Here is a 25,070-nt window from a genome sequence, read left to right as displayed (position 1 = left end):
GGCAAAACAACCAGGCACCTCGAACGACCAGGGTTATAAAAACCAACACATGCTCCCAGAACGAAACTGGGTGTCTGGGCACATTTCAGAGGCCCAGTTAACGCGCTTAGGAAACAGGGAGCGTGTGTGAGGAGTGGGTCCGCTATTATAAGAGGATGGCATCCCATCTTAAGTTCGGGATGTGGGGGTGTAGCTGCCAGATTCTCATCCTCTGAGGTCCAGCTCCGAGGGCCTTCTGGCGATTCCCTCCCTGCGAGAAGCGAGGTTACAGGGAACCAGGCAGAGGGCCTTCTCGGTGGTGGCGCCCGCCCTGTGGAACGCCCTCCATGCGCTGTTTTGCTGCAGTTGGACATGGCACATTTGCTGCAGTTGGACATGGACATTTTGCTGCAGTTGGACATGGGGCTAGGAGAGGTAGTCTCCCCGCCTCCCCCCACTGTCCCAAACCCCATTCCCTGTTCCCACCTCCTCCAACCCCTGCTGGCCACACAGATTTCCCCCACACCCAAGTCATTAGCAGCGATGAGTCACGCAAACACACACACACACACACACACACACACACACACACACACGCATTAAAAGAACAGCAGCCAGGAAACACAGGGCCCTAGGAGTTGGCTCCTATGTCCATTCTGAAGTGGACATAGTTTGGCTCAGTCCCTCCCGCTATTTCATTCTGATACACCAATCCCTTTTCGAAACCGCCCTGCCTTGAAATCGCTTCTGGACAAATCTCACTGCGGCAGAAACAGACATAGATGCACACAGAAGGGGGGGAGAGGGGGCCACAACGATTCACGGTGGGTGGAAGACAATAAGCCTTCGCCGCCGCCGCCCCCCCCACGACAGCTACCAGTCACCACCAGAACATCTCTGAGCAAGCGCAGAGTTCTACGGGAAAGCACATGCAGACAGGATACGGGGGACACTCCTGGATTAGACCGAAACCACGCCTCCAGCTTTGGCACAGGCGGGGGCTTAGGGTGCCCCCCCCCCACAGATACCAATGTGACCTCCAAGAACTTTCGAAAAGATTGGGATTTTTGAAACGGCCAGGCTCCCTTGATGACAACGAGGCAGAGAGAAAAGGTTGTCCCTTCGTCTTGTGGGGAGGCAGTGTGTCTATGTGTGCTGGGGGGAGATGTTGACATTCTCTCCAGCCCAATTTCCCCTCGGGGTTTTGAAGTTCTGAACAGCATTGGTTCAGACTCCAAAGCGGAAAGGGCACACTACAAATTCCTAGGCTCCTCCAACCCCCCAACCCCCGCAAAACAGGAATCTCAGCTAAAACATCCCTGGCTGATGGCCACCCACCCTCTGTTTAAAAACCTCCAAGGAAGGACAGCCCCTCCTCCCCTTCCACCTCACTGCCAAACAGCTCTTGCTGTCGAAAAGTCCTTCCTGATATTGAGTCGGAATCTCCTACCTTGTCGCTTGAAGCCACGGGTTCGAGTCCTACCCTCCAGGAGCGGGAGAAAACAAGCTTGCTCCATCTCCCATGGGACAGAAATATTTGAAGATGGCTCTCCTATCTCCTCTTTTCCAGGCTAAACATCCCCAGCTCCTTCGACCGTTCCTCATCAGGCCCGGTCGGCAGGCACCTTTGACCATCTCCCCCCCCCAACCCCCTCTGTATGACTCACAACTCCCTTTCCCCAGAGGTGGGTCGAATTGGCCACAGCTGGAAGGATGCTAACAGCCTAACCCAGGGTGCAGAACGCCAAAGAACCACGTTAATCTGCGAAAATAATAATAATAAAAGGCACACTTCGAGAGACACAGAGAGAGAGAGACAGAGAGAGACCCACCTATCCGATAGGGCTAGGGTGCGCCTGCTCTCGAGGGAGGGCTGGCGGCTCGTGTGTCTGCTCGAGCCAGAACCAGACTCAGCGTCGCTGTGTCCGTTTGCGGCAGAGTCTACGCTACCGTAGCGTCTGCCGGAGGATCGGGGGAGGGGAAGAGGAAGAGGGTCAGCATTTGACAAGTCAGAGAGAGAGAGAGAGAGAGAGAAGACCACCTTCCCCGTCACGTTCAAAGACAATTTCTGGTTCCAGAGGTTGGGGGTGGGGAGAGAGGGAAGAGGCACACACACATTCATAGAATTGTAGAGGGACCCTAGAGTCATCTAGTCCAACCCCCCCCCCCGCAAGGCAGGAATCCCAGGCGGCCAATAGAATCGCAGAACGGTAGAGTTGGAAGCAGCTCGCTTGCAAGGTTGGTTTTCGGCGACGTTTTTAGGGATGGAGGGCGCTGAGCTTACACCTGAACCACGGTCGTGTGTCCGTCCCCCCCCCCCCGCAAAGAAAACTACACTCACCCAATAGTCTTAGCATTGTAAGAGTTGGAAGCGACCCAAAGGGTCTTCAAATCTAATGCCAGAATCACGACGGAATCTGCCTGGACATAAGGCTGTTGGAAGACACCCTGCTGAGACTGGACCAAAGATTTATCTAGCCCAGCATTCTGGTGGCCAATGGGATTTTTGAACCCGTATGATCTGATCCAACAACAAACCGCTTGTGCTTCCCAGGAACCTGTATCCGCAGGTCGACTACCAGGAACTGACCTGAGCGACAGCCCACCCTCCCCGCTTGCGATTCTCAGTAGCTGATATTCGTGTTAGGATTCTATCTATCCTTAGCTGCTACAGTGTAAATCACACCAGTGTCTGAGAGAGTGTGAGAAGGGAAGTCTATCTTATCTCTTCCTCCTAAGTGTTGTTATTATATGTGTTAGTTTCACTTCTGTCGTGTCGCAGTCATAGAATCATAGAATCATAGAGTTGGAAGAGACCACAAAGGGCCATCCAGTCCAACCCCCTGCCAAGAGAAGCGGACACGGAGCAATGGATTCAAACTACAAGAAAGAAGATTCCACCTAAACATTAGGAAGAACTTCCTGACAGTAAGAGCTGTTCGGCAGTGGAATTTGCTACCAAGGAGTTTGGTGGAGTCTCCTTCTTTGGAGGTCTTTAAGCGGAGGCTTGACAGGCATCTGTCAAGAATGCTTTGATGGTGTTTCCTGCTTGGCAGGGGGTTGGACTGGATGGCCCTTCTGGTCTCTTCCAGCTCTATGATTCTATGATTTAACTATCTCAAAAGACAATGGAGTGCACCTTTGGGGGTGAAGTCAAACTGCTCCATTAGCAGCACCCCAGGGACCTCCCTGGGTTGCAAGCCTGGGCAGTGTGTCTGGAGGTCCTGGGCTGCCCAAACAACAAGAACCCCACCCCAGCCTCACTGATGGGGTCCAAAGGAAAGCAGAGCAAGACGTTGGCTGCAGGAGTTGCCGGAAGGAGGCAGACAAGGCGCTACCCAACTGCCTTAGAGACTCCAGATTTGTGTAGGGTTTCCTCCTGAGCCTTTTCTTCTCCCCAAGATCGCCCACAAGGCAGCGGACCTTTAGCATCAATAGTTTTCCTTCTCTTAGATGGGCTCCCTTCCCAGGTTGATGAGCCCCCCCCCACCTACCCCTCGCTCCCCTCTACAGCATGGGCAGAAACTGCCTTCTTGACCATTGGGTCCACTCTTGGCTCTCATCTGCTCAATCTGCCAGAACTGGTGGCCCTCCAGCTATTACAGACTTGTGGGCCATCCCTGACCTTTGGCCACACTGCCTGCAGGGTGTGATTGGACGCAGAGCCCAGCAACCTCTGCAAGGCCACTGGTTTCCCCATCCCTGCTCCAGACTTTGAGGAATACAAGGCTCCATCTAACCACCTTAGGGACTCCGGATTTGTGTAGGGTTTCCTCCCAAGCCTTTCCTTCTCCCGAAGATATCCCCCAAGGCAGCAGAGAGATCATTGTTCTCCTTCTCCTAACTAAAGAACCCCCAAACATCAAAATCTTTCCTTCCTCCATCACCTTGAACTTGCCCTTTGCTCTCATGGCTCCCAAAACAATAAAAAAGTCATCCCAGACCAACAATGGATGCTCAGCCGACCTAGGACATAAATAATAGCACTCTTCTATTATGGGCTTAAAGGGAGGCAGGTGGCGCTGTGGGTTAAACCACAGAGCCAAGGGCTTGCCAATCAGAAGGTCAGTGGTTCGAATCCCCCGATGGGATGAGCTCCCGTTGCTTGGTCCCAGCTCCTGCCAACCTAGCAGTTCGAAAGCACGTCAAAGTGCAAGTAGATAAATAGGTAGCGCTCCAGCGGAAAGGTAAACGGCGTTTCCGTGCCCTGCTCTGGTTCGCCAGAAGCGGCTTTGTCATGCTGGCCACATGACCCGGAAGCTGTATGCCAGCTCCCTCGGCCAGTAAAGCGAGATGAGCGCCGCAAGCCCAGAGTCGTCCACAACTGGACCTAATCGTCAGGGGTCCCTTTACCTTTATTATGGGCTTAAGGTGTTGTGGGCTTTGAAGACACTCGAACTCAGGACAAGAGGGAGAAACATGCTAAGAGGAAGGCACACTTGGCGAACCCTCACTGGGGTCAACTCCCGCTCAGAAACCTATGTCCCCACTGTGGAAGGACGTGTGGATCCAGAATTGGCCTCCACAGTCACTTAAGGACTCATTGTTAAAACCATGTTTATGGACGACAATCTTACTCGGCTACGAGGGGAAGGAGGAATAGGAGGGGGAGGGGGGGAGGGGGAGGGGGAGGAGGGGGAGGAGGGGGAGGAGGAGGAGGAGGAGGAGAAGAAGAAGAAGAAGAAGAAGAAGAAGAAGAAGAAGAAGAAGAAGAAGAAGAAGAAGAAGAAGAAGAAGAAGAGACGAAGAAGAGAAGAAGAAGGAAGAGGAGGAAGAGGAAGAGAAGAAGAAGGAAGAGGAGGAAGAGGAGGAGGAGAAGAAGGAGGAGGAAGAGAGAAGAAGAAGAAATAATAATAATAATAATAATAATAATAATAATAATAATAATAGCATTCTTCGTAGGCCTGGGGCCCACCTGCCTGCCTGCATCCTTAAACAGAGCACCGGCTCAATCAACCTTTGGTCCGATCTAGTCCAACCTGACCTGTGGTACCCTTCGCCTTCCAACAGCCTGGTGCCCGCTTCCGGCCAAAACTCCCCAGCTAGGATCAGGCCCCTCACCCCCCACACACACCACCTCCACCCCTGCTCCGTGGAGGCTTCTCGCGCCTTTCCCCAGGAAGGTCCCCAGCTCCCATCCGCTCTACCTCATGGGGCGATGGTCAGAGTAGTCCATCTCGTAGCTCTGCATGGAATCGCCGTAGGAGTCCCTGCCCGCTCTCTGCTGGTGCCGCATGGGGTATTGGTGGACCGAAGCGTTGGGCTGGGAGGTGGTATAAAAAGGGGGAGGGATGCTATTGCTGGTCTCGCTGCGGTAGTCGCTGTCCCGGTCGTCCATGGTGCTGTCGGGGTCATCGTCTGGAGAAGAGGAGGACCCAGTTTCGCAAGTTAGGAAAACGCCCACTCTCATAACAAGGCGTGGCCGTGTTTGTGTGCAGGCCTGGAGATCTAGGGTGCGTGCAAACACACACTTTCCTTCTTTGTTTTCCTGGGGACGTTAGAGTAAGGTTACCAGATTTCCCACCCCCCAAAATGAATCCAGGGACACTTCATTGAACATGAGTCAGAATGGATGGATTTTGTCAGGGGACTGATTTATAAATCGGGGGGCTGTCCCTGGGAAACGGGGGCGTCTGGTAAGCTTACATTAGAGAGGGGAGGTCAGGATTCAGGAAGGGGGGAAACGGCTCGACTGGGGTGGGTGGGATTCGGGGAGAACAACGGTACTGGTCGATGGCAGAAGATAACGAGGGAGGACACTGAGAGAGGTGGACGGAGCGATGCGGAAACCCAGAGAATGGAGGTCTTTTCCCCAGAAGCAAAAGTTGGAAGGGACCCAAAGGGCATCTAGTCCAACCCCACTGCAATGCCGGTCCGCAAAGTTGTTTGCGCAGGGGCGAGCATCCCGTGTTTTAGCTACCAGGAGGATGGAGAAGTGAGAGGGAGACGGGTCACAGGGAGATAAGACATGAGAAGGAAGGAGCCTAGGACTAGATTTTCCTGATTATGGGGGAAGGCAAATTCCCACTGCTCTGGGGAGGTAAAACTTGATCTGCAATCTGAATAATAATAATAATAATAATAATAATAATAATAATAATAATAATAATAATTTAATATCTATACCCCGCCCATCTGGCTGGGTTTCCCCAGCCACTCTGGCATAGCTGCCAAGTTTTCCCTTTTCTCGCGAGGAAGCCTATTCAGCATAAGAGAAAATCCCTTAAAATAAGGGATAACTTGGCAGCTATGCACTCTGGGTGGCTCCCCACAGAATATTAAAAACACAAACATCAAACATTAAAAACTTCCCTAAACAGGGCTGCCTTCAGATGTCTTCTAAAAGTCAGATAGTTGTTTATTTCCCTGACATCTGACAGGAGGGTGTTCCACACGGTGGGCACCACCACCGAGAAGGCCCTCTGCCTGGTTCCCTGTAACCTCGCTTCTCGCAGCGAGGAAACCGCCAGAAGGCCCTCGGGAGAGGGACCCCAGTGTCTGGGCAGAACGATGGGGGTGGAGACGCTCCTTCAGGTATACTGGGCTGAGGCCGTTTTGGGCTTTCAAAGTCAACACCAACACTTTGAATTGTGCTCGGAAACGTCCTGGGAGCCAATGAAGGTCTTTCAGGACCGGTGTTCTGTGGTCTCGGCAGCCGCTCCCAGTCACCAGTCTATCTGCCGCATTCTGGATTAGTTGTAGTTTCCGGGTCACCTTCAAAGTTTTGAAGTGTTACTTCTCCATCAACTGTTCCCAACTCCACCCACCCACCCAACAAAGCTGGCTCACTTTTTGAATTTTGAACCTCAGCTTCAGCCAGCTTTCGTTGCTTTGCACCTGGGGGTAACCGCCCAGTCCAGTCCAGTCCTTTCTGGTCTCCGAACTCCCATCAACATGACAGGCAGGCAGGGATGAGGGGAGATGGGAGCTCGGCAGATTCTGACCCGTGTGTTCAGCCCAAGAATGAACAACCCACCTTGAGTTTTGGCTTTGCTGGGCACAACGACTCGACTGCTTGCTTTTGCAAAAGTCTCCAGGAAGTGCAGAAAAACTCCGCCCTTTATCAGGCTGGCATTCCCCCTCCCCCCGAAATTATTTCCCAGTTCCCTGCTCTCAGCTTGCTTCCCACCTGCCCTCTGTGATACCATTTTTCAGATCAGTTTAGATACATGGAGTTAAGATGCCGCGCAGTCCAGTGCGGGATCCCTGACTGCATGAGGGTCAGCCTTATCAATACAGTGATACCTTGGTCCACGAACTTAATCCGTTCCAGAGGTCCGTTCTTAAACCAAAGCGTTCTTAAACCAAGGCACGCTTTCCCATAGCAGCGGGGGACTCAATTGACAAATGGAACACACTCGACACGTTCTGCTTCCGAGGCAAAGTTCACAAACCAAGACACCTCCTTCTGGGTTTGCGGCGTTCTTAATCCAAGTTGTACATAAACTAAGATGTTCTTAAACCAAGGTACCACTGTAATTTGTTCCGGTGGCAATGCTTTCTCTCTCCCTATGCAAGGCGGAGTAAAGGCTGGATTGGGACCAGGGTGGGGGGGGTCAAAGAGTTCAAGCCTCCGTCTTGTTCGAGCACTCTCCAAACACACAAAACTGAAATTTATTTTTTAAAGAACAAACGCGACGCAGATGGCATTTTTCACCCGCCATACTGTGATACCACTTTAAGCAGTCATGGCTTCCCCCCAAAGTATTCCTGGGAAGTGTAGTTTGTTAAGGGTGCTCCAAGGAGACCCTAATTCCCAGGGAGTTCTGGGAATTGTAGTTCTGCGAAGGGAACCAGGGGTGGTATCTAGACACATATATTAAAAAACCTTTAAAAATGCTTTAAAATAAAATAAAATAAACGTTTTGAAAAATATTTTGCTTTTGCCCTAGCTCAACATCGCCATCTAGTGTCGCATTGGTACAATACATTTCGCAACACACATTTTATTTGCAGCTGAGTCCAGGGTCTCCCAGCTCCTCTCAGCAAACTACAGCTCCTAGAATTGCGGCGGGAAACCAGGCCTGTTTAAAATATTTTAAATGAATAGCGCGAATGTGGTATTTGTCTCATATGGTCCGCAAAGTGGTGGGGGGGGGAGAGAAAAGTGTTTGAAGAGGTCTGCATAGTGAAACGGGTAGAAATTAGGGGTACGGAGGTCTAGAAGTGGGGACAAGTCATATACTTACTTTGTTGATCTCCCCAGCCAAAATAATTCCAGTTGCCTACAAAAAACAAAAAAAATACCAAGAAGACATGTCCCTTTAAGAGACAGGCCAAGTCTAAATAAAGCCAGTAACTTTTTTAGCCCCAAAGGGAAGAGGAAACGGGAAGAATTTAAATCCTTCCTTGAGGGCATTATACAAGCAACGTACCTAGGACACAGAAAAGCGAGCACAAAATAAAGTCCATTATGTGACTGATTCGTCCTCACATTTACCAACCTATTTAGCAGTGGAAAGCCTATTTAGGCCAGGAAGGAGCTGAAATCATCTCAGCTTTCCGCTCTTTCTCCTCTCCCAATTCCGTAGGCAAAATTCAGAAGGGCAAGGTCCCTTTCTGACAACCACACCCCCTTCTAAGAGGGCACAATAAACTTGTGACTATGCCATAACAATTATTTGGGCTGCATTGCATCCAGGGCCAGATTTAGGTTTGACGAGGCCCTCAGCTCCTAAAGGTAATGGGGCCCTTCATATGTCCAGCTGTCCTTTGTCAACAACAAATTGTCACTGTTTTTTGTGTTGAACCTATGCTATATGGTCATTGATGGACCTCATAGGTATCTCAAGCCATTTGCCCATGTTGCCCTGCAACCAGTCCATGCAGAATGTAGGCACCCTCTATATAGAAAGGAGCAAACCAGGGATATTTTAGGGCAGGCATCCCCAAACTGCGGCCCTCCAGATGTTTTGCCCTACAACTCCCATGATCCCTAGCTAAGAGGACCAGTGGTCAGGGAATTGTAGTCCAGAACATCTGGAGGGCCGGAGTTTGGGGGTGCCTGTTTTAGGGAGCAGGCTAGCAGGCGGGGCCCATGACTTACATCATCGGAGCCTACACAACACAAAACACGGTTGCTGCATGTCGGTTTTATTTTATTTGTTTTTTATATTTTGGAAATGTGCATCCAGGTTTTTTTCCCTTTAATTTTTTGGGGGCCCCCAAGAGAGTAAGATAAGGCGGCTATCGCATCTCCTTTTCCAGACATTTCCCAGCTCCCTCAACCGTTAGTGTGGCCAAATAAGGAACTCAAAGTGTTGGAACTCAAGCAACTCTCATTTCTGGCACCTTGCAGGGGGGAGGGGGAGGGGCATTTCCTTACTCTGTCTGCTAGTGATGCTTTTTCCTTGACCCCCCCCCCACCTTGCCCGCCTTCAGAAGGGAACCTCTCTTCCTTCAAAACCCCCTTTGAAATCACCGTTGCTTTTCGATCTCCAACCAGCCGTTCCTAGCCCACATACTTTGCTCCCAAGCTCGAGACTTTCCTGAGACTTAGAAGTGGGGTGGGGGGTGGGAGAGAGACATAGCAGGGAGGGGGGACAAATGGGGTAAGGGAGACACAGAGGGGAGGGTTGAGAAGCAAGGGTGGGACTTCTGCCAGCCAGGTAACCCCCTTTTCAGTGGTCAAGCCCTCTGAGCGAGGTACCTTCCAAACCAAAGATGGAGGGTCATGGAAAGACCTTCACAGATATGCCCTGAGTCAGGGGTTCAGAACGATTGTTGGACTCCAATTCCCAGCAGCCATTGATATGTTCTGTTTGCATAATGCGTTCAGAATTCCTGGGCATTGAGTTACAGGAGGATCTGTCCAGGAGTGACAACGTAAGAGGGATTGTGAAGACGGCGCAGCACAGACTGTATTTTTTGAGAATTTTAAAGGAAAATCGGTTGGGTTTCTTGAATAAGCAAAGTTGCTTTTGAGCCGGTCTAATGTCAATACTGTCTTTTTAAGAAAAACAGGTGCCAGTAATTTCTGTTTAATTGCTCACAGGTGTGGGCTCTACTCCATGTATATAATGCTCTGTTGGAAAGCATTTTGTGTGGGAGTTGTGTGGGAGGTTTGGAATGTGGGTATGTAAAGTTGCTGGGAGAGGGAGCGTTTATCTTTAGTTTAAAGTCTCTTCCGAGTCAATTTGTTTTTCTGTTAGAGAAAGCCAACCTTTTGTTTTTCTTCTGTATACTTTAAACAGGTCTACTGCTAGTCAGGGGTTTCATGCTAGGTTGGTCTTCAAACTCTTGGTGGTGTATTTTAGCCAAGTCAACTTCTGTTTGCGTATTTTGTTTTTCTACAAACTCTGCGTGAAGCGTACTTTGAAGGGCCACTGGGAAACTGGGGTATATGATTTATGTTAGCACTCTTAATACCCAGTGTTCCCCAATATTATTTCCTAATCTTCCGCAAAAGTTGCTGCTTGCCTTCTATCGCTGTGCCATTGAGAGCATGCTCACTTATGGTTTATGTGTGTGGTATGGAAGCTATCGGGAAAGGATAGTGTTGTGCAGAATTATCAAAACAGCAGAGACTATCATTGGTTGTTCACTCTCTACCTTGGAACATACCTATACCATCAGGTGGCATTAGATATATCAAGAGACCCATTGCATCCTGGTCATCGTTTCTTTGAGCTCCTGCCATCGGTAATGAAGGCGAGAACGAGCCGTCTCAAGAACAGTTTCTTTCCTAGAGCAATTTTGGCCTTAGATGGAAAATCTGAAGTCATCTTATTTATCTGCTATATTGTTCTGTATTGTATTGTGGTTATCAGTATTTTAATTTATGTGGAGTGTCCTATTTGAGTTGATATAGCAACCGAGAAATTTCGTTGTTCCCGCAAGGGGACAATGATAATAAAGATCTATTCTATTCTATTCTATTCTATCCTATCAGGGGCGACCAACTCCCAAGAGACTGCGATCAACTCACAGAGTTAAAAACTGGCAGTGATCTACCCCCTTTTTGGGGGTTCAGGTTCAAAGTTGTTGAGTTTTTTCAGGGAGGATGTAAAATGTTGAGCTTTTTTTTAGGGGAGCCACAGTTGTTCAGCTACTTTGGGGGGAGCCAATGATCTGCCAGTGATCTACCGCAAACATCCAGTGATCTACCAGTAGATCACGATCTACCTGTTGGACACTTTGTGAGGTTTATACCATGTTTCTCCGAAATTAAGAAACCGTCTTATATTTATTTTTCCTTTAAAAACCTCACAGTGGCTTATTCTCAGGGGATGTCTTATTTTTTATTACACGTCCAGCCTCGCCTCTTCCTTGGGGCCCTCCAAAACTGTGCCAATCACTATGTCTTATTTTCGGGGGTATGGCTCATATTGTGCAAATGCTTAGAAATCCTGCTATGGCTTATTTTATGGGTATGTCTTATTTTAGGAGAAACCGGGTATGTTGAATTGTGTTTGAAATAGAAGTTACATATTTTTTTAAAAAGCCTGTTACATTGTGTGTGTTGTTACTGGGAGCTGGGGTCCAGCAAGTGACAGAGGGTCAGGACCTGGTAGGGGCATGGGGGAAGCGAGATCGAATTCCCTAAAATTCACAAGCGAGTCAAACACTTACAGCACTGAGATCCGGGTACTGGCAGCGGCTTCTCCTGTGTCCCCCGAGAACAAGAATGGGAGCCCCAAGATTTAGAGAGGCAGGGAGTAGGCAGAGAGAAGAAGGAAGGAGAAGTTATTAAAGAAAACGCGATCACAAAACATCTAATAAAAATAACAATATGTCATTAGAATGTAACAAAGGCTCGTGTAATTGCTCATACAGTGGTACCTCAGGTTACAAACGGTTTGGGTTACAAACTCCGCTAATCCGGAAGGAGTTACCTCGGGTCGCAAACTTTGCCCCAGGATGAGAACGGAAATTGCGCGTTGGCAGCACGGCGGCAGCAACGGGAGGCCCCATTAGCGAAGGCACGCCTCAGGTTAAGAACGGTTTTGGGTTAAGAACGGACCTCCGGAACGAATTAAGTTCCTAACCCAAGGTACCACTGCATTTAGATTTCCAATCTACCTACATTAGAAATTGTCCAGGTTAATTTGTGTCTCTTAATTTCAACGGGGGAGCCAACTACATCACAGTGGTACCTCTGGTTAAGAACTTAATGCGTTCCGGAGGTCCGTTCTTAACCTGAAGCACCACTTTAGCTAATGGGGCCTCCTGCTGCCGCCGTGCTGCTGAAGCACAATTTCTGCTCTCATCCTGAAGCAAAGTTCTTAACCCGAGGTACTATTTCTGGGTTAGCGGAGTTTGTAACCTGAAGCATTTGTAAACGGAAGCGTTTGTAACCCGAGGTACCACTGTAGTCAAAATAAATGTGTTATAACACCGTAACACCAGATGGCACCGAGGAGCTGAAATCGCAATGATGTTTTCAGTTGTGAGCTTTGCAATGTTTTGTTTTGTTTTGTTTTTGCAGAGCATATATATACAGTATATAGCTGTGTAGATCTAGCCTGGGTCTAGTCCAAAGGTCAGCAAACTTTTTCCCCGGGGGGCATAGCTGCCAAGTCCGGATCGTAAAGATCCGGGATCGGCAGCGCGCGCATAACCGGAAGTTGCGTGGCGCAACTTCCGGTGGCGCTTCGCCCTTCTATGGGCACCAGAAAATGGCGGCGCCAGCGCCAGAAGTCGCTTCCGCGCATGACCGGAAACACGTAAAAGCGACTTCCGACGCCGGCGCCGCCATTTTCTGATGCCCATAGAAGGGCAAACCGCAACCGGAAGTCGCGTCACGCAACTTCCGGTCATGCGCGGAAGCGACTTCCGACGCCGGCGCCGCCATTTTCTGGTGCCCATAGAAGGGCAAAGCGGCACCAGAAAAATGGCCGCCGGGAAGAAGCAAATTAAAGGGACAATGCCGGGATTTTCCGCCAAACGGGAGACCGCCGGGAAACGGTAAGAAAAAAGGGGTTTTCCCGGCGGATACGGGATACTTGGCAGCTATGCCGGGGGGGGCCGGTCCACTGTCCCTCAGACCTTGTTGGGGGCCAGACTATTTTTTTTTTTGGTGGGGGGAAATCTCCCTCACGACTCTCCACTCCCTTCCCCACAGCACCAGACGAGCCCCGATGGCTGCTTATCTGTGCCTTGCGAGCAGCAGGGGCTGGCAGCGGCGGCAGCGGAGGGACGATGAGTGTCACAAAAGGGCTGGCTCCGGAGAGGGGCTGCTTAAAATGGCACTCAGCCAACCGTGGCTCAACAAAGCCCAGCCCCCTTCCTCCTCTAGGCAGGGCGGGGAGAAGCCGGGAGGAGGGAGGGAGGAGGCACCATTTTGGTGTGTAAGAGGGAGAAGGGGGGGAATGGCGCAGCCCGAACGATCAGAATCTCCACGCCGATATACGCTGCGATTCCCGGACCATTTGCAGGCCAGATCCAAAAGGCAATTGGGCCAGATCCGGCTCCCGGGCCTTCGTTCGCCTACCCATGATCTAGTCTGAGCAGGAAATAGTTGGAGACAACCCTCTCAATCTATTGGTTGCCTCCAACGGTTTCCCCTATTCAGACTAACAAGGCGTGCCCATCAATGGGCATTGCTAATTTAGATCTCTTAATTTCAATAGGTCTAGTCTGAGTAGAAAAACAAAACAAAAATGTTACGGAAATTACGGGGGGGGCACATCTTTAAAGTTGTTAAAAGTTACATATATTATGCATAAATGTATCCTTTCAACTTGACAGCTCAGAGAAGTTAGCTAGCTTTAGAAATCATATAAAATCAACTCCTTTGCCAGTTTCCTCCATTCCAACGCTATTTTGCCCTTGAAAAGGGACTCCAGGAAGTGCCCAGAGGTGACAATTGCTGAGCTGACTGCTGGCCAAGGAAAGCTTAATCCCATCACCAGACTTGCCAAGGGGTCCAGACATGCAAAGGAAATTCTATTATATTGTCTCCAAACTGCGGCCCTCCAGATGTTTTGGCCTACAACTCCCATGATCCCTAGCTAACAGGACCAGTGGTCAGGGGTGATGGGAATTGTAGTCCAAAACACCTGGAGGACCGAACTTTGGGGATGCCTGCTTCAGAGGTGTTTGCCTATGCTAACCTTTTACCTGGGTCTTGCCCTGATATGCTTATGCTAATCTCTAACCAAGGACTTGTCTGGACAGGTTTGCTAGGGTAACCCCTGTCTACCCCTCTCCTTTGGTGACATGCCAGTGATGTAAAGATGATGTATCAATGATGCTGTGCGAACTGTACCCTGGGATGTGGTGGGAAGATTTAAAAGTCAATGTCGCCCCATGCTCTGGGTTCAAAATTCCTCTTTGAACCTGTTGCGCAATAAACTTTGGTCTACAGCTATTTGCTCCGGTTGGTGGCTGGACTCCTTTGTTCCTCAGGGACCCGTGGGCTCTGCCCGACGAGCTGGCTGGCTGAGCAGCCTCACACCTAGACTTTTCCTGTAACATTAAAACCACCACCATGCTGGTAAGAATACCACGAATGCTAAAATCCAGGAAGGAAACTGGATGAGCAGGTCCCCCCCTGTTTCAGATAAGGCATATTACCTGTGTGTGTGCGCGCGTGAGCGCGCGCAAGCGCGCCCTCTTACAAACTTACATCATCCTGATCTCGCATCGCATTGAGCCTCTCAAGCTCTTTGACCCAGTAGCGTGCTTCCTCCTCAGGTATATCTGCACAGGAAAGAGGGGTGAACCGGAGGGGGTTCAGTTGACAGAATTAAAAAGAAAGAAACACACACACACAATTGGTGCAAGCCTTTCCTGGACTGCACCATACAGAACTCAAGAAGAGGGCTGCATTCCTGTTAGAATCATAGGGTTGGAAGGGACCATTAAGGTCATCCAGCCCAACCCACTGCTTTTGCAGGAAACTTTTGCCCAAGGTGGGACTTGAACTCGCAACCCTGAGATTTAGAGCCTCATGTTCTACAGACTGAGCTATCCCACAGTGGCCAACCCACACTTTGCATGACCTCTAGGATGTACAAACCCCTAGTACAGTAGTACCTTGGTTCTCAAATGCCTTGGTACTCAAACAACTTGGAAGCCAAACACAGCAAACCTGGAAGTGTGTGTTCCAGTTTGCGAACCTTCTTTAGAAGCCTAACGTGCTCCGTTTTGAGTGTTACGCTTCCCTTTTAAGTGTTACGCTGAGGTCTGTCTGTTTTTGCTATTTATTTTGTGTTTTTGTGACTCTTTTTGTTTTGTTTTTTTGACTGTGTGGAACCCAGTTCAGCTACTGATGGATGCATTACACCGTTTATTGCTTTCGTTTTATGGATCAATGGTCTCGTTAGATTAGCAAAATCCATGTTAAATTGCCGTTTAAAAGTTTGTTTTTAAAAGTCTGGAACGGATTAATCCGTTTTGCATTGCTTTCTATGGGAAAGCACGCCTTGGTTTTGGAACGCTTTGGTTTTGGAACGGACTTCCGGAACGGATTAAGTTTGAGAACCAAGGGGCCACTGTATTAGGGTAAACACACACACACACACACACACACACACACACACACACACACACTTTACAACCCAATCCAGCCCTGCTTCCCTACCAAGTGGAAGTTCAAAGCGAGTGTCCAAAAGGATGCGGTGGAAGGTTGGGTCCTTGGTCCCAGAGATCTCATTGTCCGTCATGATGACGTGGGAGTCGAGAGTCAGCCATTCCCCAGGCCCCTCCTGGCATGGAAGAAAGATGTTTGGATTTAGCCCAGCCATTGCAAAATGTGGGGTGTGATACATAAGGAGCAGTCAAGTACAACATTCCATGTCTTCCTAGAGTGGGCATGCGGGGGAATGTTTGGTCCAGCCAGTCGAAACCTTCCTGTTTCCTCCTGGCTGGGACATACTTCCTCTTGCATGTGACTAGAGGTGGGCATGACCTTACCTGTCCAGGAAACAAAAGGACAAAGACAAAAGGACAAAAGGACAAGGCATGCAGCCATCTCTCTCTCTCTCTCTCTGACTTCCTCCATTGTTGGAGCAGCTTTTTAGCTAGAATTGCTCTGCTGGCTTTCAGCCAACAAAGGACCCTGGGATAGATCCACATGTATATACTTTGTAACGAAGTCAGCCTTCAGGGATCAAACTGTGAACTGATGATGTGAGTAAACTACTTTTATATACTTTACACAAGATGGTGGCGTGTTTATTCTTTTAAGAGGGATATAAGGGAACTTAGAAGAACTGCTGCTTTTGAATTCTGGTGCTGGAAGAGATTATTGAGAGTCGCATGGACTGCAAGAAGATCAAACCTCTCCATTCTGAAGGAAATCAGCCCCGAGTGCTCATTGGAAGGACAGATCCTGAAGCTGAGGCCCCAAGACTTTGGCCACCTCATGAGAAGAGAAGACTCCCTGGAAAAGACCCTGATGTTGGGAAAGATGGAGGACACAAGGAGAAGGGGACAACAGAGGACGAGATGGCTGGACAGTGTTCTTGAAGCTACAAACATGAGTTTGACCAAACTGCAGGAGGCAGTGGAAGACAGGAGTGCCTGGCGTGCTATGGTCCATGGGGTCACGAAGAGTCAGACACGACTAAACAACTAAACAACAACAACCAGGAACCTAATAGCGAGAGGCTCACACGAGCCTGCAACCAGCTATCTACTGTGTGTTTTAAAGGGGAATGTAAAACTCTGCTAAGTAAAGGAACTTGCTAGCGCAAGTTAGGAAGGACTTTAATAAACAATATATCCTCTCCTGCCTCCCTGAACATTCCCACACTTTCCACGCACCTCGTTGGATTGCCGGATCGTGCTTAGAGGAATCCACACAGTCCCCACCATCGTGTCCCAGATTAGACCCTTGTTCCACACTTCCACTGTCAGCCCGAGGTCCAGGCGGTTGATTTCGCTGCAAGAGAAACGTAGTTTTAATCGCACGGTACCCGTTCTCAGGAATGGCCAATGCCTTAATATATGGCCGCTGTTTTTTGTGTTGAATCTATGCTATATGGTAATTAATGGACTTAATAGGTATCTAAAGTAATTTGCACATGCAGAATGTAGAGGCACCCTATATATAGAAAGGAGCAAATCAGGGATATTTTAGGGAGCAGGATAGCAGGCAGGGCCCATGACTTACATCATAGGAGCCTACACAACACAAAACACTGTTGCTGTATGTAGTTTTTATTTTATTTCTTTTTTATCTTATATTTTGGAAATGTACATCCAGGTTTGTTTTTTTCATTTAAATTTTTTTGGGGGGGCCCAAAGAGAGTGGGGCCCTAAGCTAGAGCTTGTTTAGCTTTTACGTAAATCCGGCACTGCTGGTCTCCTCCGAGCACTTAAAATGAACTAGTTTGGTTTTAGCAAAGTACACCGAATTAGTTGAAAAATCTCTAAAGGGCATTTGAGAGTAGTTCCCACAAATTCTGGGAGAACTGAACCAGTGCTAGCTTGCTAATAATCAGTGCTTTTTTCCTTAAAAAAATGTTTAGGGGTACTCTCATTTTCCTACACGTATTGAAATACTGCCCTTCAATGCGGCCAAACTTAGATTCACAAAATGTTTAGGGGAATGCGTACACCCAGAAAAGAAGCACTGATAAATAATAATAATAGTTATAATAATAATGATAATTTATAACCCACCAATCTGGTTGGCTTTCCCCAGCCACTCTGGGCGGCTCCCAACAGAATATTGAAATCACAATAAAACATCAAGCATTAAAAACTTCCCTGAACAGGCCTGCCTTCAGATGTTTTCTAAACGTCATATTTTATGGGGAAGTTTTCAATTATAAAGAAATAAAGTGATACAAATAAAAATAAAAAGACACCAAAATGTGTAGAGAAACATATATATACATACACATACGAAAAACACCTTAACCCATACTGATATTACACTACTAACACATATGTAAATATGAATAGCCTACGGCATTTTGTATAAACGCATTCCAAATATTGGATTTATATAAGCAAAATCAATAGGCAGACTGAGGGCTCCTCAGCCATCCTTTTCCTGCTCCTTTTCCAGGGAGACTCACTATTTAGCTCCAAACCAGAAACAACGGCAAGCTGTCAGAAACCATAGCTGCCAAGTTTTCCCTTTTCTCGCGAGGAAGCCTATTCAGCATAAGGGAAAATCCCTTAAAAAAAGGGATAACTTGGCAGCTATGGTCAGAAACCCAGGTTGCTGTTTGTTCCGAATGAGCACTAGAGAGCAGTTCCACTTACAACATGAAGTCTTGCTCCCAGCATGGAAGATTTCCCCGCACCGCTATCGTCGTGCTCTTCACATTCTGGACTTTGAGGGTAACGTACGTGTTGAATTTTTCTGCACGGAAGGGGGGGGACACAGAATAGGATAGGTGGATAGAGAGAACAGAACCGGTGTTTGTCAGAGGAAAGCCATTTGAATGAAAAACAGCCACAAAAACCCAAGTCTTTCTGTACGTCTCCTTAATACTCCCACATTTCTCACTGAACCCCCACAAAGCATTGAAATGAGCCCCACAGCTTGAAACCCCAGTGTTATAAGAATTTCAAGGTCTCAAATATAGAATAAATATTCATAAAGGCACACATATCAAAATATATGAACCATGCGTCTGAAATAGTATCGGAGCCATTTTGACTCTCCCAATGACCTCAAATATTCCTTTGCCTTGCCTAAGACCCAGGACAAAGTGGAAATTCGCCCCCACCCCACCCCGACATCAATTCCAGCTATTAAATCCCAGTAATGTCCGTGTTATAAGAATTCTAAGGTCTCAAATACAAATTAGATGTTCATAAACGTACGAGGCAAACACATACGTAACTATATAAACCACGTGTCTGAAATAGTACAGGAGAGCAATTCTGAAGCCATTTTGACTCTCCCAAATTGACCTCAAATATTCCTCTGCAGTAAGGGAGGCAAGTGGGGAATGCCTTCCCATTGCCTCTTTGCTTGCAAATCCCGTCTTAAGGGTGTATTTGTGTATGAATAGGGTGAGCCTGTGACGTGGACTCAGGAACTAAAGTATTAACCATCACAAAAGAATGGCCAGGCTGCCCAGGTAATGCAGTCAGTGACCATTATCAGGTATCCTGGCAGGCAGGATTTCTGCTATAGACCCGCCTCCTTCTGTGATGTATGTATGATGTTTTGGGGGGTGGTCTTGGGCTACAGGGTGGGCAATTCCAAAAGTCTATATAAGGGCTTGCACACCAATGTTCGGGGTTCTCCTCCCTCCCGCATGTGGGGAGCGGGGGTCCCTGTTGCAACAGTTCCTTGAATAAAGATCAGGCTTACTAGCCGCTTTGCTTCTCAATATGCTCTGCTGGGCCTCTGCTATTTTGTCCTACCAATAGGGAACCCACTTAAGGACTCTTAAACGGCAGGCATAGGCCAGGCTTCCTCCACCTCGGTGTCAGCAATAAGCCGTCCTGGGGGCCAGTGGCTAAACTGGCCCCACAGGCCAAATATGCGATTGCACTCACAAACATGAAGAACAACACACACAAGTCAGTAAATAAGGCTCTCCAGGTGTTTTTGAGACTACAATTCCCATCATCCCTGACCACCGGTCCTGCTAGCTAGGGATCATGGGAGTTGTAGGCCAAAAACATCTGGAGGGCCGAGGTGGAGGAAGCCTGGCATAGGCAAACTCGGCCCTCCAGAAGTTTTGGGACTACAACTCCCACCATCCCTAGCTAAGAGGACCAGTGGTCAGGGATGATGGGAGTTGTAGTCTCAAAACATCTGGAGGGCCGAGTTTGCCTATGCCTGCTACCAGCATATGGGCTCCAGAATACCCCATAAGGGAAAGGGAGCAGTTTTCTTGTAACACCTGGGCATGCAGAGAAAGGCACTGGGTCTTCGACTGGCCAGGTGTGGCGAGCATTCATTCAAAAACGCGAACACAGCTTAATTCCAAAAACAAACAATCAGCAGTTCGCAAAAAATATCCTCTATAATAATATCCAAGTGTCTCTGCGTCCAGTCCCTGTGTCTGTGGGATTGTGCTACTGCGCATGTGCCCCACGGACAGCCGTTGGGACTTGGAGCGCAGAGACACTTGGATATTATTATAGAGGATATCTCGCTTGCGCGCCCAGGACACTCTCATGCGCACGCACGCGGGTCTGAGGGGAACGGCTGGCCCGGGCGTTGAGTGAGCGGGAGGCGCAGCGCGGAGAGGGGGAAAGAGAGGCCTGTGTGTTGTGGGGCAGCCCAGCCACCCTCTCGGCTCCCCGCCTCCCGCCGTCTAGCCCAGAGCCGCGTCGCAAGGCCGAAGTGGCGGTGAGGAGGAGGAGGAGGAGGACGCCTTCTCCCCCCCGCCCCAAACGATGACACTCTTTACCCGCCTCTCAAGCTCAGCCCGCTCCAGTGGGGGGCAGAAAGGAAACCCCTTGGCCAGGAGGATGACAGGCCCACGATGCGGGTGAGTGGGGCCCGCTGTGGGGCGGCGGGGAAGGAGGGGAGAGAGATGAGGGAGGGATGCAATGTAACAAGTCTGTTTTTATAAATGTCTCACCACATTTGTTCTAGCACCCGTTAATTTAACGGGCTTAATGATACTAGTAAAACAATAAAATAACCAGTGAGAAAAAACGACCAACAATAAGTCGAGACCTTTCCAAAAGTTCAAATAACAACCGTTTCAAACCAGCTTTCTAAACATCTGGGTAGTAGGTTGTTCTGACAAGGTAGAGCTTATTGCTCAAAGGAAGGAAGGCAGGAAGCCCCTCTGATATTGCCTCCTGCCTTGGAGGAGCCAATGGTTGGTTGCTGGGAAGCTGCAGCGACAAGGCTCTCAAGGTGGGGGCAATGGTCAGTCATTCTCAACAGTCACATGACTCCCCGGGTACAACAAGAAGAAGAGGAAAGGACTCACCTTGGGGGCCATCAAATTTGGCTTTCTTGACTGGAAGATAAAAGCAGAAAGCAGAAGAGTTAGTTGTAGCATCCAATATGTGCTCTCTTTTTCGTTCTTTTTTTACTTAATTTTAAAATTGATTTATCATAAAGATAAATGTAAACAGCGCAGGACCATGTAAACAGCAACAGAACCATACACAAAACATGTTCGGTATACAGTGGTACCTTGGGTCTCAAACGCCGAAAACCCGGAAGTGAGTGTTCCGGTTTTCGAACGTTTCTCGGAAGCCGAACGTCCAATGCGGCTGCCAGCTATTGTTTCTGGGGCGCCTACGCCAATCTGAAGCCGCGCCTTGGTTTCCGAACATTTCGGAAGTCAAATGGACTTCCGGAACGGATTAAGTTTGAGAGCCAAGGTACCACTGTATTTGGCGCTTTTGTTTTTGCTATTTATTTTGCGTTTTCGTTTTTGAGGCTTTTTCGGTTCATTTGTTTTTGTGACTATGTGGAACCCAGTTCAGCTACTGATTGATTGATTGATTGATTGATAGTGAGACTGCAGAAATGGATAAAAGCCCCCCATCCAAACAATGACTATCATCAGTGCAGGCAAGAAAAAAATTAATTCTAATTTTTATCATCTACAATACTGTCTTTTTTATTTTATAGTACAGCACATTGATTATTGCTTTCATTTTATGGATCGGTGGTCTCGTTAGATAGTAAAATCCATGTTAAATTGCTTTTTTAGGGGTTGTTTTTAAAAATGGAACAGATTAATCCATTTTGCATTACTTTCTATGGGAAAGTGTGCTTTAGTTTTGGAACGCTTTGGTTTTGGAAGGGACATCCGGAACAGATTACCGGTAAGTTTGAGAACCAAGGTACCACTGTATTAACACACACACACACACACACACACACACACACACACACACACACACACACTACAGAGATGTGGTTACATATAGCAAACATTTTAGGATAAGTCCAGATGGACACTTTGGGAATCTTTCAGTGGGAGCAGAAGAGTCTGAGAGGGGGAAGCTTCCCAAGTCATAATTCTGTCCCTGGGATGGGGAGCAGAGTTGGAAGCAACCTCTAAGCTTTCTGATCTGAAGAAAAGCTCAATGGAAGGATTTGCCTCATGGCTTCAATTGGAAGTGTTAGAAGTTGGGGGTGCCAGCTATAACACACCTGAGATTGTGGGAACGTGAGAAGTCAGGAAAGTTGACTACCACCAAGCACCTGAGTTTTTTGGAAGTGTGGGAAGTCAGAGAATCTGGTCAACAAGCACCTGGAGCTGTTGCAACTGGAAAACTCAGAAAAGTCGGCTATCCGGCACCTGAAACTGGTTCGCTGGCTTATTTTTTAAAATGAAACTCTTCCTTTTACCTTCTAAAGGTGGACTACATTTCTACCTTGGATCTTGAACGCTTTGGCTCCTGATCAAATCAGCTCCCAAACGCTCAACACCCGGAAGTGAGTGTTCCGGTTTTCAAACAATTTTTGGAAGCCAAACGTCTGACGGGCTCTTCCGATGGGCTGCAGGAGCTTCCTGCAGCCCATCAGAAGCCGTGCTTTGGTTTCTGAACATTTTGGAAGTTGAACGGACTTCAGGAACGGATTCCGTTCGACTTCTGAGGTACGACTGTATGAGCAAGGGCTTGACCTGAAGCCCCTCTGCATCCCATCCCTGAGAATTTCACCAACATTTTCTCTGGTGTGTTTTGAAGGCGACGCCTACTCCCATTCATTAAAGATTAAAAGAAGGGGAAAAAGTGGAACAATTGATTGGCCCAGCACTCTTCCCATCGCTGTCTTAAAGGAACCCGGCAGATCTTCCTTCCTCTGTTTATTTGCCCTACTTCTCGGCTGGGTTAAATCCATTTCCCTCGCTCCCAGAAAGCTAGTGACCTACTTCTGAGCCGTCAGAGTGACATTGCATTTTGCATTGCTGCGGAGCCTCTGGGCAACGAGGGGAACATGTGGGAAGATGGATTCTCTATCGTACTTGAACTCCTCCGCTCCTGAATGGCTCAGAACTGGTTTGAACCTGCTTTTCTTTCCTCTCGCATCCTCTGGAACGCTGTCAACTCTGTCTCGCTTTTGAATGAATTAACCACTACAGTCTCAGACCGATGAAATAAAACACACAATATCATGCAACGGGTTGATTTTTTTTTGGAGCACATATATAAAAAGACTCCTTTTTTAAAAAAAGAAGCAGCTGCAGTAGCTGGTGGTGATCTTTACACTGAAGTAAGAATTACTGCTATTTTTTGCAACCCAACTAATGTAATGAGGCAGTTGTAGAGTGGAAGACCAGGGTTCAAATTCCAGCTGGGTGGTGTTGTTTTTTGAGAGACCGGAGTGTCTCACTCAGAGCTCTCCGTGGTGCTGAAACGCTCCCCCCTGCCTTGCTGCCTTAGGTGCTGTCCATTGTGCTACCTTAGACCAAGCGACTCACTCGGAAGCCAGAGGTTTTAATTTATTATTATTTTTACTAGTCAGCCATTTGTATAAAGGGGGGGGGGAGAAATATTTTTAGCTGTGGTTTTCCTGACATTATTCGCTGCTAAATTGTTGCTGTCAGGAGTTTGTGGTTTCAACTACGTGCTGTTGCATTGGATGAGAATCTCTTTGAAGTCCGAGCCCTACCTTGCTCATCTTGACCCTTGATCGTCAGATTCACTGACCCCTGAACTGTCTGACCATGTGGGTTGCTGTTCGCCCGACTCTAGGGCTGGATCTGCCTTTGGATACTGACTCTGCCCCCAGGCAGGTACACCTCAAAGGCTCTTCTGCTTGACTGGCGTCCCACTCCACTGAGCTTCGCACTCCCCCCCCCCCCTCTGGTTTGTTCGCACATGTTATTCTCTGCATATTATAAAATTGTACATATCCTCCTTGCCTTATCAGTCATATCTTCTACTAATAAATTGTGGGTGTTTATTCAAAACCTGCCAAGGAGTCCAAATCCTTTGGTTGTCTTTTTAAATGGTTTGTAAAAAGTTCCCATTCTTCTTTGAAGTCACGGCTGCCCTTCTCTCGTAGTTTGTATGCCAACTTTGCCAACTCTGCATAGCTCGTCAGTTTTTCTTGCCACTGTTCTTTCGTTGGGATTTCCTCAGTCTTCCATCTTTGTGCTAACAAGACCCTTGCCACTGTTGTATCCGCTCCCAGTCTTAAGGGGTCTTGGGGGTGTTACTGTTCGGGTCTTTGCTAAATCAGTAGCGTGAGAAACCATCAGATTGCTTCTTCACACAATCAACTCTAGGACAAGCAATTAACACTGGGCAGAAAGCCAAGGTCTACTTCTGCCTTAGTAACTGCGCTCTCATTGGTTGATATCAGCACTGAGACCTGTTATCAGAGAAAGCTAGCACAGTACGTGGTGTGGTGAGTGTGTAGGAGGAGAGGTGCTGTATCGGTTGAGAGAGAGACAGAGAGGAAAGGATTTATTTTACTTTGTTTTTGAGTTCTAAAGCTGTACATAGAAACTCTGGATTTCTTTTATTTTAATAAATCCTGTATATAGTTTTACTCTGCATCCAGACTTCTAGTCATTTAAGTTACCGCCAGAAGCTTCCGGAAAAACCTGCGCAAACTCTGCTGTGTTCAGGCTGAAGTTACACCTGACACTTAAAAACACTAAGAGTTACACCACTGCCACGATGCATCCAGTTTGATAACGGGGACCACTAAAATGGCCCGTGCTTTGGTGCAGGTGGCTCAGCTGGAGCTCTCCGTGGTGCTGATTCACCTCAACCTGCCTTCCTGCATGGGGCTCCAGATTGGACTAGGACGATGGTACGTACAGAATAGTTTTGGTTCCAGAAGGCCGGAAAATATTGTTGTTGCTTTTCCAGCCTCGTCTCCTTCCAGAGAAGAGGAGCAAAAAAAAAAAAAAGAAACAGAAACCGGGTGCTGAGCGAAATATGGAGCCACCCACGGAACAGGTGTCCTGTCTCTGCCACCGTCTCTGTTGACTCGACAAGATATCATTCTGCTTGCATCAAGAAATATCACCAACTCCCCACACAGCTCCAACCACTGTGATTTAAGGGAAGGTGCCATTGTTTGCCCCATAGGGGTGCTGCGAGGTCCTTTTTTGTGTCTGGACTTAATGGTAAACTCGCTTTTAGATAATGAAATATATTAAATATCCCCTTCTCTAAAAAAGCAGTCATTTTGGACTCACATTTTGGACTTCTGGCGGTTCCATCACTGTGAGAAGCAAAGCTACAGGGAACCAGGCAGAGGGCCTTCTCGGTAGTGGCACCCGCCCTGTGGA

General features: G+C 48.2%; 1 protein-coding gene across 1 annotated transcript in view; it reads right to left on the bottom strand.

The window, feature by feature from the left end:
• UNC13A (unc-13 homolog A) overlaps window positions 1-25,070 on the bottom strand; it is a 139,034-nt gene that overhangs the window by 99,031 nt on the left and 14,933 nt on the right. The window contains 7 exon segments of the mRNA XM_060275227.1: window positions 5,127-5,337; window positions 11,545-11,584; window positions 14,525-14,622; window positions 15,506-15,629; window positions 16,690-16,807; window positions 18,142-18,241; window positions 20,790-20,819. Of these exon segments, the coding sequence (XP_060131210.1) occupies window positions 5,127-5,337; window positions 11,545-11,584; window positions 14,525-14,622; window positions 15,506-15,629; window positions 16,690-16,807; window positions 18,142-18,241; window positions 20,790-20,819 (721 nt within the window).

This window comes from Zootoca vivipara, chromosome 6, assembly GCF_963506605.1.
Source record: "Zootoca vivipara chromosome 6, rZooViv1.1, whole genome shotgun sequence".
In the NCBI taxonomy this organism is placed as follows: domain Eukaryota; kingdom Metazoa; phylum Chordata; class Lepidosauria; order Squamata; family Lacertidae; genus Zootoca; species Zootoca vivipara.
Note: the sequence above shows the minus strand (reverse complement) of the source record. Positions and strands in the feature narration are given on the sequence as shown.